The sequence below is a fragment of the Carcharodon carcharias genome (genome assembly GCF_017639515.1).
Source record: "Carcharodon carcharias isolate sCarCar2 chromosome 37 unlocalized genomic scaffold, sCarCar2.pri SUPER_37_unloc_3, whole genome shotgun sequence".
NCBI classification, from domain to species: domain Eukaryota; kingdom Metazoa; phylum Chordata; class Chondrichthyes; order Lamniformes; family Lamnidae; genus Carcharodon; species Carcharodon carcharias.
In genome coordinates, this window is record NW_024470768.1 from 228,694 (window position 1) to 241,953 (window position 13,260).

The 13,260-nt window shown below is 51.6% G+C and overlaps 1 protein-coding gene across 1 annotated transcript; it reads right to left on the reverse strand.

The window, feature by feature from the left end:
* Positions 1 to 649: 649 nt before the first annotated feature.
* LOC121274740 (somatostatin receptor type 1-like) lies at positions 650 to 1,738 on the reverse strand. The gene has a single exon (XM_041182080.1). The coding sequence runs from the start codon at positions 1,736 to 1,738 to the stop codon at positions 650 to 652; it is 1,089 nt and encodes a 362-aa protein (XP_041038014.1).
* Between the last annotated feature and the right edge of the window lie 11,522 nt (positions 1,739 to 13,260).

The window sequence follows — 13,260 nt, forward strand, 5'->3', positions numbered from 1 at the left end:
GAAACATTAAACCAAGGCCCTCTCGGGTGGGTGTAAAAGATCCCACGGCCACTATTGGGAGAAGAGCAGGAGGGAGTTCTCCCCGGTGTCCTGGGGTCAATATTTATCCCTCACCCAACATCACTAAAAACAGATAATCTGGGTCATTATCACATTGCTGTTTGTGGGATCTTGCTGTGCGTAAATGGGCTGCTGAGTTTCCTACATTACAACAGTGACCACACTTCAAAAAGAAAGTCCTTCACTGTGTGTGAAACACTCTGGGACGTCCCGAGGGGTTGACAGGATCTGGAGAGATGGGGAGATGGGGAGAGGGGGGATGGGGGGATGGGAAGATGGAGAGATAGAGAGATGGGGGGATGGAGAGATGGAGAGATGGGGAGATGGAGAAATGGGGGATGGGTGGGTGGGGGGATGGAGAGATGGAGAGATGGGGAGATGGAGACATGGAGAGATGGGGAGATGGGGAGATGGAGAGGTGGGGAGATGGAGAGATGGGGGGATGGAGAGATGGAGCGATGGGGAGATGGAGAGATGGGGAGATGGAGAGATGGGGGAGTTCTTTGTCGGGACGTGAAGCTGATCTTGTAAGTTGGCTGTGACTGGATTTCAGTACAGTTGCAAAGCCCAGCAGCACTCGGGAGCCTTGTTATAAGGTGGTCACCCTCGAGGTGTAGGTCCCATTCCGGTAGGCCATCTCAGAGCCCAGGCAGTCTTGCTGGTCCTCCTTGGCATGGCAAACCTTGCTCCTGAGGGCCAGGGCGCAATAGTCGACAGGCTCCTTGAGGCCAGCGTCGAACCAGCGGAAGCAGAGGATCCTCTGGAAGGAGCGCCTGAAGTTGTCCGAGACGAAGGCGTACAGGATGGGGTTGGCACTGCTGTTGGCGTAGCTGAGGATGATGAAGAGCTGGGTGAGGGTGGGGTCCGTCGGGTACAGGAAGACGTTGACCATCTGGACAACGTAGAAGGGCATCCAGCAGACGGCGAAGGCGGCCACCACCAGCATCACCATCCAGGTGATACGCTTCTCGGACCTCCTGCGCTGCAGCCAGCCTGCCTTGAGGGCCACAGACCTCATCCTGAGCACAATGAGGCAGTAGCAGAGGCAAATGGCCAAGGCCGGCAGCAGGAACCCCAGGAGGAAGGTGTAGACCACAAAGGCCTTGGACCAAGAGGCCTCAGGCCACAGCAGATTGCAGACCACTGTCCCCTCGGAGGTGCGGACAGTGTCCGCGTAGATAGCGATGGGCAGGATGACCAGCAAGGAGAGCACCCAGACCAGGACGTTGATGATTTTGGCCACTGTCGGTCTCCGGCAACTCGCTGCCTTGATGGGATGGACCACCGCGATGTAGCGATCCACGCTCAGCACGGTCAGGCAGAAGACGCTAGTGAACATGTTGACGCCATCGACGCTCAGGACCAGGCGGCACATGAGGGACCCGAAGGGCCAGTGGTGCAGGGCAACCGAGGTAGCCAGGAAAGGAACGCTCAGCATGAAGAGCTCGTCGGCCACCGCCAGGTTCAGGATGTAGATGTTGGTGGCCGTCTTCATCTTGGCGTACTTGAGGATGACATAGATGACCATGGCATTGCCCAGCGCGCCCACGCAGCAGACCAGGGCGTAAATGGACGGGATGACAATCGTGCTGGCATCGAAGTTCTCTCCACCGGAGCTGGAGGTGTTCGGGAGCCCGGACTTGGGAAACTCTTCCCAGGATTTGTTGAGATGCTTCATTCTGCTTTGGTCTGGACAGGCGCTGCTGGTGAAAGAGCTGCTATTCAAGTCCCTCTCATTTAAGGTCTTCACCCCACCAGCCAGCTTGGGTGAGGAGACAACACTCTCGGTGATCCTGAGAGACGCTTCCTAACATCCTCTCTCAAGTGTCTCAGTCTAGGCAGCTCCTTTAGAAACAGGTCAGCACTCACACCGCCCGACCTTAGCAGTGTCTCTCCCTCTGCCTCTGTCTGTCTCTCTCTCTCTGTCTCTTCCTCTGTCTCTCTCTCCCTCTGTCTCTCTCTCTCCCTGTCTCTATCTCTTTTTGTCTCTCCTTCTGTCTCTGCCTCTCTCTCTGCCTCTCTCTGTCCGTCTCTCTCTCTCTCACTCCCTCTGTCTCTCTCTCTCTGTATCTCTGTCTCTCTCTCTCTCTCCCCCCTCTGTCTCTCTCTCTCTGTGTCTCTCTCTGTCTCTGTCCCTCTCTCTCTCTGTCTCTCACTGTCTCTGTCCACCCCGCCCTCTCTCTCTCTCTCTCTTCCACAAGTGGAGAATGAGATCACAGTGAAATTGGCCCTTCCACAGAGAGTTGGATCAGGGCAGGTCCTTCCAATTCCACATCTCCACCCAGGAACGAAGGCCACGTCTTGTCTCTCACAACTTCTCCGGATGGGACTGGGGGTGGAAAGGATGGCTTTCTTCCCCTCAGTCCACCAGTGTAGCTGCTCTGGAAGGAAGGGTCAAGTTCCGGAAACCCCGGAGGTAGCCCACACATGGAAAAACGAGTTTTCGGATCGAAGTCTGGGCTGGGTCCCCTGACACGCTCTCCTCAGTCAAAGCTGTTGTCTCTCATTCCAGAGCCTCGGATAACATCTGCAAAAAACGCACAAACACAGAGTCACACAGGACAGCAGGAGGCTATTCAGCCCATCGAGCCTGTGCTGGCCCTTTGAAAGATCTATCCAATTAGTCCCCCTCCCCTGCTCTCTCCCCCCCACAGTCCTGCAAATTTCTCCTTTTCGAGTATTTATCCAATTCCCCCCTTTTGAAAGTTCCTATTGAATCTGCTTCCACCGCCCTTTCAGGCAGCGCCTTCCAGATCACAACAACTCGCTGTGTAAAAAAAACATTCTCCTCATCTCCCCCTCTGGCTCTATTACCGATTCTCTTCAATCTGTGTCCCTCTGGTTACCGACCCTCCTGACACTGGAAACAGTTTCTCCTCATTCACTCTATCCAAAACCCTTCCTGATTTTGAATGCCTCGATTCAATCTCCCCCTTAACCTTCTCTGCTCTAAGGAGAACAATCCCAGCTTCTCCCAGTCTCTCCACATGAACTGAGGTCCCCTCGTCCCTGGGAACATTCTAGAAAATCTCCTCCGCACCCTCTCTGAGACCTTGACATCCTTCCTAAAGTGTGGGGCCCAGAAATAGACAGGATCCTCCTGCTGGGGTCTAACCTGTGTTTGGAAAGGGTTTCACATCACAGCCTTGTCTCTGTATCTGTGTCTCTATTTGTAAAGCCCAGGATTCTGTCTTCCTGTTTAACAGCCGCTCTCTACTTGTCCCACCACCTTCAATGATTTGGACATACAGCCCCTCCCTCCGTCCCCCTGGGCCTCTCTGTCCCTCCACCACCCACCCCCCCCCCCGCCTTTAACATTGTCCCGTTGAGTTTAATTTGCATCTTCTCCTTCTCCCTCTGAAAATGAATCAGCTCACACTTCTCGGTGTTAAACTGTATCTGCCATGTGCCTGCCCACTTCACCAACCTGTCTGTGTCCTTCTGAAGTCTCTCACCGACCTCACTGTTTACAACGCCTCCCAGTTTGGTCCCAGCTGCAAACTGGGAAGCTCTGTCCTGTAAACCCTCGAGCCGTTCATTCATACATCATCAGGAAGAGCGGGGGCTCCTAACACAGACCCCTGAACCCCACTGTAAACTCCAGACAGCTCTGAGAAAACACCGCTCACCCCGCTACACTCCCCGCTCTGTCCACTTGAGGAGCTTAAAGGTAATATTTGCTCCTATGTTAATGAGAATAATGTTGTACCAAAATCTGATATGCATCTTAGATGAACAAAACTTGCTTAGCAGTTAAACTAATTTCAGATTTCGATTGCAGACGTACTGTTCTGAAGACAAGATATCTTCCGCTGTTGAATGCGATTGGACTGCGCATTTCTGCACATGGCTTCTGGAAGCTGGAAATATCTCTGTTAGTCCCACTCAGCTCCTTTCCGCTATCTCTCTTCCCCTATCTTCACTGGGTCTCTTATTGCCAGCCTCGCTCCTTCTCAGATACAGCCCACCCCCACGCCCCCCACCCCCCCCACAGAGCGGCATCAGCAGCCAATCAGCTGCCAGGAGAGAGAATTAAATCCGAGTGAAGGATTAACCAAGTCTCAACATCAGCACCAGAATGGAGAGAGAGAGAGAGAGAGAGAGAGAGAGAGACAGAGAGAGAGTGAGAGAGAGAAAGGGAGAGAGGGACAGAGAGAGAGACAGAGAGAGAAAGGCAGAGAGAGACAGAAGAGAGAGAGAGAGAGAGAGGGACAGAGAGAGAGAGACAGAGAGAAAGACAGAGAGAGAGAAAGGGAGAGAGAGAAGGACAGAGACAGAGAGAGAAGGACAGAGAGAGAGAGACAGAGAGAGAGTGAGAGAGAAAGGGAAAGAGAGGGACAGAGAGAGAGACAGAGAGAGAAAGGCAGAGAGAGACAGAAGAGAGAGAGAGGGAGAGAGAGGGACAGAGAGAGAGACAGAGAGAGAAAGGCAGAGAGAGACAGAAGAGAGAGAGAGGGAGAGAGAGGGACAGAGAGAGAGAGAGACAGAGAGAAAGACAGAGAGAGAGAGAGAAAGGGAGAGAGAGAAGGACAGAGAGAGACAGAGAGAGAAGGACGGAGAGAGAGGGACAGAGAGAGAAAGACACAGAGAGAGAGAAAGGGAGAGAGGGAGACAGAGAGAGGGACAGAGAGAGAGACAGAGAGAGAGAGAGACAGGGAGACACTGTAAAGGAGAGACAGAAAATGAGAGAGACAGAGAGAGAGAGAGAGACAGAGAGAGAGAGACAGAGAGAGGGAGAGACAGAAAGAGAGAGGAGAGAGGCAAAGAGACAGGGACAGAGAGAGAGAGACAGAGAGGGAGAGATAGAGATAGAAAGACAGAGAGATAGAGTGTGAGAGAGAGACAGAGGGGGAGAGAAAGAGAGAGATCCAAAGGGAGAGGGAGATAGAGAAAGAGAGAGACGAGAGAGAGGGAGAGAGAAAAGGGGGGAGAGAGAGACAGACAGAGAGAGAAAGTCAGAGAGAAAGAGAGAGACCAGAGAGAGAGGGAAATGGAGAGAGAGAGAGGGACAAAGAGAGAGAGAGACCCAGAGAGAGGGAGATAGAGAGAGGGAGAGAGAAAGAGAGAGAGAGAGAGAGCCGGAGGGAGAGAGAGTTGGAAATAGAGAAAGAGATAGATTGATAGAAACAGAGAGCGACAGAGGGATAGAGAGAGAAAGAGGGAACAGGTGCCATCTTTCAGGATGAAACATTAAACCGAGGCCCTGTCTGCCCTCTCGGGTGGGTGTAAAAGATCCCACGCCCACTATTGGAAGAAGAGCAGGGGGGAGTTCTCCCCGGTGTCCTGGGGTCAATATTTATCCCTCACCCAACATCACTAAAAACAGATGATCTGGGTCATTATCACATTGCTGTTTGTGGGATCTTGCTGTGCATAAATGGGCTGCTGAGTTTCCTACATCACAACAGTGATCGTTTATTTCCTCTTTCGCTTTCTCTTCCCCTCTCTCCTTTTCTCTTTCCCTCTCCCTCTCTTTCTCTCTCCATCTTTCACTTCCCCCTCTCTCTCTCTCTTCCCCATCTCCCGATCTCTTCCCCTCTCCCTCTTCCCCCCTCTTTCTCTTCCCCTCTCCCTCTTCCACTATCCTTCTTCCCCCTCCCTTTCTCTCTTCCCCTTTCTCTCTCTTCTCTCTCCCTCTCTTCCTTCCCCTCTCCCTCTTTCACTTTCTCTCAGTTCACCTCTCTGTTCTGTCTACCCCTCTCTCTTCCCCCCTCTACAGCTCTCTCTCTATCTCACCATCTCTGTCACATATTGCTTTTGTTCTATCCCTTTCTCTTCCCCTCTCTCTATCTTCCACTCTCCCTCTCTCTCTTTCCCTCTCCCTCCCTCTTCCCCCTCCCTCTCTCTCTTTCCCCCGTCTCCCTCGCTTTCTCTCGGTTCCTCTCTCTGTTCTGTCCATCCCTCTCTCTTCCCCCTCTCTGTCTCTCTTTTCCCCTCTCTCTCTTTTCCCCTCTCTGTCTCCCTCGCCTTCTCTCTGTTCCTCTCTCTGTTCTGTCTGCCTCCCTCTCTACAGCTCTCTCTCTATCTCACCATCTCTGTCACGTATTGCCTGTGTTCTATCTCTCTCTTGGTATCTGTGTAAATTGATAAGGATCTGGGGCCAGTGGACAGGAGGCAGGCTGAGTTACCTCTGCCGCGTCCTTTGTCATTTCAGAATCCCCAGCGGACCAATGAATTGGATCAGACTTTGGAGATAAGAAACCTCTTCAACATCAAACTATCTTTTATTTCACTTGGTTCCTTCCTTCCAAATGTCACAGTTGAAGTTACAGTTTTACCTTCAGAGATTCAGCCACACAGGTCGCTGTGCCAACGAAACAAACCTCTTAAATGTCACAAAATAAGGGCTGATTCTTTGTTTTGCACAGTAACTGATCTCTCTCTCTCTCACCTTCTATCCTGACATTTCCCTTAACTTTCCCTCCGTTATTTATCTGTCTACCTGCAGTGCGTCAGGAGATCTCAGCTCATCTCCAAATATCACCAGCCAACCGTCCAACCTCCTGCCCCCACCCCCAGCCCCTGCACACCACTCTGCATCCAGTTCATGTTTCGTCCTTTTGAGCTTCAACTTGGCCCCCACTGAGCCTCATCAGCCCCCTCTGGGGTTCCCAGCGCTGTGGGCCCCTCCTTCACTGCACCTCCTCCCCACCGCTCCCCCTGCACCCCCCCCCCACCCCCCACCAACCCTGGCACCTGCCCCCTACCCCCACCGCCAGTCCCCCACCCCCCCCCCCAATCCTCCCTCCCCTTCACGCCCAGGATCCCTGTCTCTCTCTCCAGCTCCTATCACTGCCCCAGGACCTCCCAAAGTGTCTCACAGGCAGTGAAGGAGTGAAGTGCCCGCACCCGCACCACCGCCCCCCCCCCACCCCCAAACAACCCCAGCGAGGCAAACCACTCCAAAAGGTGGGGTACGGACCCAGCAAGCTGCTTCTTGCTGCGCCAATGCGCTGGCTGTGCCAGTGGGGCTTTCCATGAACAGGACGCCGCTGACGGGCCGAAAGGACACTCCGCCTTCCCACCCAACGTGGTGTGTGGGCCTCGCTTGCCGGTGTGATGCCGTGTGCGCAGGGTGTACGCTGCGGTCCCTGGTGATTGGCTGATCGAATCAAACGGCACGCCCCTTTGGCTGTCCGTCACAGGCAGAGCGCAGGCCGTTACTCAACCAGCCCCACACTTACAAAACCCAAAACAAGACACCTACCGCTGGGTGTGATTCCACGACAGGACAGCACTCGCTGAGCAATGCTGAGTGCGCTCCTAGCTATGCTAACAACCAGTTTAGATAATCAGTCGGGCTCAGTAGTGTGGCTCATTTATGCTGGCTACAAGTGTCGTACGTTCATGGGCAGGTGCCCGTCCTCTGCAAACCAACGGAATATGTTCAAGATTTGCGCCATTTTTGAATTAACTGGGAGTTTGGGGAGCCTGTAGTTCTCCGCTGCTTTCTCCAGGGCAACGCCTCAGCCAATCAGACACAATTTGCCAACCAATCGGCACCCTTTCCTCCTGCAGTGTGAATTGTTGTGATTGTCTGAAATTTGGGGTCCTTGTGTTTCTCCCCACGAGCATAAGAAGTAAAGCTACAAGCTCCAGACTACCGGACAATGGAGAGAAAAATCAAGGGAAGGAGAGAGACACCGAGAGCAGGAGAGGTAGAGCAAGACAGACACAATCCGAAAGAGAGGCAGATAGGGAGAGGACATGAGGGTGAGGTGGAGGGATGGGAGGGAAGAGAGAAATGAGAGAGGCAGAATTCGAGAGATAGGGAGAGTGACAGTGAGACAGAAGGAATGAGAATGTGACAGAAGAGAGTAAGGCAAAGGGGATGAAAGAGAGAGGGAACCAGAAGGAGAGAGAACAGAGAAATGATGAGCAAACTGATGGAGAACGAGATAGAAAGAAGGGGTGTCAGGTTCGAGTTTGAGTTGTCAAACCTCCCACAGTGGAGTGTCCATGCCTAGGCTGGCACAGGAAGAGGTCAGTCATGCAATGCGATGCTGCCTCCATCTTGATTGATGTTACATTCCCGTTCAAGGGGTATAACAAGAATATAGTTCAATTCCTTTGAGTAAGTGCATGGTGCAGTGAAAATAATCAGATTCCAGACCTTGAATACTAACGTAAACTCCCTGTAAATGTCTGCAATCCCATCCTCTCCTCAACTCATCAGATACTCCGGTGGAAATAGCAGCTCTCCCTTATACTGCCTCCAAAATAACTCTTCAATCAAACTGCTATTCATTCTCAACACATTTATGCAATATGTGTACTCAAAACCTCAGCAGATTCATTGATCAATAAATAGTTGGTGCTTCAGAGTACAATGTAGAGAGAGCTTTACTCTATACCTAACCCTGTGCTGTACCTGTCCTGGGAGTGTTTGATGGGGACAGTGTAGAGGGAGCTTTACTCTGTATCTAACCCCGTGCTGTACCTGTCCTGGGAGTGTTTGAGGGGGACAGTGTAGAGGGAGCTTTACTCTGTATCTAACCCCGTGCTGTACCTGTCCTGGGAGTGTTTGATGGGGACAGTGTAGAGGGAGCTTTACTCTGTATCTAACCCCGTGCTGTACCTGTCCTGGGAGTGTTTGATGGGGACAGTGTAGAGGGAGCTTTACTCTGTATCTAACCCCGTGCTGTACCTGTCCTGGGAGTGTTTGATGGGGACAGTGTAGAGGGAGCTTTACTCTGTATCTAACCCCGTGCTGTACCTGTCCTGGGAGTGTTTGATGGGGATGGTGTAGAGGGAACTTTACTCTGTATCTAACCCCGTGCTGTACCTGTCCTGGGAGTGTTTGATGGGGACAATGTAGAGGGAGCTTTACTCTGTATCTAACCCTGTGCTGTACCTGTCCCGGGATTGTTTGATGGGGACGGTGTAGAGGGAGCTTTACTCTGTATCTAACCTTGTGCTGTACCTGTCCTGGGATTGTTTGATGGGGACGGTGTAGAGGGAGCTTTACTCTCTATCTAACCCCATGTTGTACCTGTCCTGGGAGTGTTCGATGGGGACGGTGTAGAGGATGTGTTAATTTGTGTGTGCACTCCGGTGTGGAAAGAGTTACGAGCAGGAAGTTAATGAAGATTTCCATGGTAGCTCATTTTGGGGGAGCCTATCGTCTGATGAGTGTGTCAAGCTCGCCACAGTCTACCTGACTGACTGCTTCCTGAGTCTCAATAAAATAGATAATAAGAGGAGATAGCTCATGGGCAGATGACTGTACCAATGTTCTGCTAAGCAGCATGGGAAGGCAGACCCACCAACTGTGCTCAGAGGATGTGTCAATGATTGTCAGTTCATCTGACTGGGAGAACGGACAGTTAGCAACAGGCCTCTCCTAACCCTCCACAGGGAAGCACATCCCACCATCTTTCTACACCAGAGTTCTCCTGCTATCGGGTCAACCCAGCATCTCAAAGACTAGAATCAGGGTTAATAATAGAATGGTTGATAAATTGCAGATCTTCAGATGGCTGAGCTGTAAACGGGGTGGGATGAGCAAGCTCAGACTGACAGACAAGTACAATGCTGGCCTTTATTCCAAGGGGAATGGAATATAAAAGTCTGCAAGTCTTGCTACAGCTGTACAGGGCATTGGTGAGACTGCACCTGGAGTACTGTGCACAGTTGGATCTCCTTATTTAAGGAGGGATAGACTCGCACTGGAGGCCGTTCAGAGAAGGTTCACTCGGCTGATTCTTGGGATGAAGGGGGTTTGTCTCATGAGGAAAGGTTGAGCAGGTTGGGCCCTGTACCCATTGGAGTTTAGAAGAATGAGGGGTGATCTTATTGAAACATATCAGATTCTGAGGGGGGGGGGGTTTGACAGGGTGGAGGCTGAGAGGATGTTTCCCCCTCGTGGGGGTATCTAGAACGAGGGGGACACAGTTTCAGAATAAGGGGTCTCCTATTGAAGACGGAGATGAGGAGGAATTTCCTCTCTCAGAGGGTGGTCAGTCTGTGGAATTCTACCCCCCCCACCCAGAGAGCAGGGGAGGCTGGGTCACTGAATATATTCGAGGCCGAGTTAGACAGATTTTGATCGACGAGGGGGTCGAGGGTTATGGGGGGACAGACAGGAAAGTGGGGTTAAGGCCACAATCAGATCAGCCACGATGGTATAGAATGGCGGAGCAGGCTCGAGGGGCTGAATGGCCTCCTCCTGCTCCTAATTTGTAAGCTCTTATCATCTTAGTTCATTAAGGATCACAGTCTGCTCATTACTCAGAGGGCGGAATTTGAGTGGTCGGTTTGTATAAATCCATGTCCAAAATTTTTCCATTCATCCATTTCTCGCAGTCTCCTCTCCTGAAGGTGCTGATTCTCACTGGGGTACAGGGTCCCCCTCCTCTCCTGAAGGTGCTGACTCTCACTGGGGTACAGGTCCCCCTCCTCTCCTGAAGGTGCTGACTCTCACTGGGGTACAGGTCCCCCTCCTCTCCTGAAGGTGCTGACTGTCACTGGGGTACAGGTCCCCCTCCTCTCCTGAAGGTGCTGACTCTCACTGGGGTACAGGTCCCCCTCCTCTCCTGAAGGTGCTGACTCTCACTGGGGTACAGGGTCCCCCTCCTCTCCTGAAGGTGCTGACTCTCACTGGGGTACAGGGTCCCCCTCCTCTCCTGAAGGTGCTGACTCTCACTGGGGTACAGGTCCCCCTCCTCTCCTGAAGGTGCTGACTCTCACTGGGGTACAGGTCCCCCTCCTCTCCTGAAGGTGCTGACTCTCACTGGGGAAAGGGGTCCCCCTCCTCTCCTGAGGGTAGGATTCAGACCTGGAGCTGTAGGAATGAAGGTCACGGATGTATTTTAATTCAACTAGCAGAACACAGGTGTGCTGACAGTTGGGACTCATGCTTAACATTTCAGGTTGAGAATCCCATGCAGTATTCATCACTAAATTTAATAGACGATAGATATTGGAGCTGAAATGTGTGAATTAAAAGCACCTGGCGCCCAATACCTGGTTCTGGAGCATTGAGATCACGAGAACAACATCTAGCGTCTTTAACACAGTAAACCATCCCCGAGGTACATCAGTCAGACAGAATCTGACCCCGAAACACATCCGGAGATATTAGAGGACCAAAAGCTTGGTCAAAGAGGTCAGTTTTAAGGAGCATTTTAAAGGAGAGGAGAGAGAGAGAGAGTGAGAGCAAGAAAGAGAGAGAGAGAGAGGGGGGGGCGGAGAGATTTAGGGAGGGAATTCCAGAGCTCAGGGTCCCAGGCACCTGAAGGCACGGCCGCCAATGGTGGAGCGATGGGAATCGGGGGATGGTCAACAGGCCGGAATTGGAGGAGCCCAGAGATCTCAGAGGTTTGTAGGGGCTGGAGGAGGTTACAGAGATAGGGAGGGGTGTAGGGGCTGGAGGAGGTTACAGAGATAGGGAGGGTTGTAGGGGCTGGAGGAGGTTACAGAGATAGGGAGGGGTGTAGGGGCTGGAGGAGGTTACAGATATAGGGAGGGTTGTAGGGGCTGGAGGAGGTTACACAGATAGGGAGGGTTGTAGGGGCTGGAGGAGGTTACAGAGATAGGGAGGGTTGTAAGGGCTGGAGGAGGTTACAGAGATAGGGAGGGCTGTAGGGGCTGGAGGAGGTTACGGAGATAGGGAGGGTTGTAGAGGCTGGAGGAGGTTACAGAGATAGGGAGGGTTGTAGGGGCTGGAGGAGGTTACAGAGATAGGGAGGGTTGTAGGGGCTGGAGGAGGTTACAGAGATAGGGAGGGGTGTAGGGGCTGGAGGAGGTTACAGAGATAGGGAGGGTTGTAGGAGCTGGAGGAGATTACAGAGATAGGGAGGGTTGTAGGAGCTGGAGGAGGTTACAGTGATAGGGAGGGTTGTAGGGGCTGGAGGTGGTTACAGAGATAGGGAGGGTTATTTCTGTGAGGTGCTTGCAGTACATTCTGCTACCTCTGGAAAGTATAAAAACCAGCTCAGATTTTACCTTCGCACCATTGTAGGGGCCTCTCCTATTGGGACCGTGGACAGATCAGTGTGATCTATAAACAGGCCCCTGGACTGAAATCTATCCCGGGGAATGTGAGACAGACTTCCTCTGACCTGTAGTAATTTAGCGTTGCACCATAGCCGGCTGTATGGAAGAGATGGAATTTTTAAAGTGTAATGAAGCCTTATAGAAGTTTGCAATTCAGTGTCTGAATGTTTGCTGGTGCAAAGTCAGTTGTGGGCTCTGCTGTGATGGGTGAGGGGGTTGAAGGAATAATAATAAAACAAGCTGTAGTTTGGAATCCACAGCATGTGGTATCTATAATCCAATTTCTCACTGCTCTGGAGGCCAGCCTTCAGAAATGCTGCAGCATCCCACTGGGTCAGAAAGGACACAGGATTAATCAGAGCTGTCAGATGCAATCCCACTGATGCAGAAGCGTCTCAGAGTTGCTTCGCTGACTGTGCAAGGCCACTAGTTTGAATCGACAGTGTGATTTGACACCGGCAGAAGTAGATTCCTCAATTGTCACAGGTGCTTGTAACCAAAGCAATTGTTTAAAACCAGCGATATGTTTCCAGGGCAGGTACATCTTGTTGTCCGTGGGATAATGCTGTGCGACCGTTGGCTTCCATGTTTCCTAAATTACAACTTGTACCTTCCATAAGCCCTTCAATGGCTGTGAAGCGCTTTGGGGTGGTTGTAATATGCCTTTAAGGGATTGCAGCATGACATCAATAAAAAGGAACTTTGTCATGTGATTCAGTCTCAGTTTCACTTTTGCTTTCAGCAGGGCACGCACACACGGCTCTAATGTGTTCAAGTTTTCTGTCCATGTTTATCTGTTCCCACGTGCCTAGTTTAGATAAATGAACTCACAACCTGTTTACCAAACCCTTTATGAGTGATTGATGCATTTATATAATTATAAAAACATGACATGGTGTGCACCAGTAGTTCCTACTAAACAATATGTCCAATTGAGTGGGACAGGGCATCAAGAGCTCCAGCATCGGGTTAGCTCAGTTGCTGAAGGTGAGTAACCAAGGTGTGGGCCAGATCGATAGCGATTGAGGGAGAGTCAAACAAAAAAGAGTCATCATAAAAATCGAGCCAGAGAAGGTTGCAATTATAAAGGGAGGAGCGGGTATAGCAACACTCAACCCAGGAGAAGGGAGGTCAAAGGGATATTGTCAAAGTGTCCACACAATTCCCGAGTTTCAGTTGAAGTGAAGTTGACCTACTCTGAAT

Excerpts from the sequence above, each read along its gene's own strand:
- LOC121274740 (XM_041182080.1), bottom strand. The coding sequence starts at position 1,738 with ATGAAGCATCTCAACAAATCCTGGGAAGAGTTTCCCAAGTCCGGGCTC.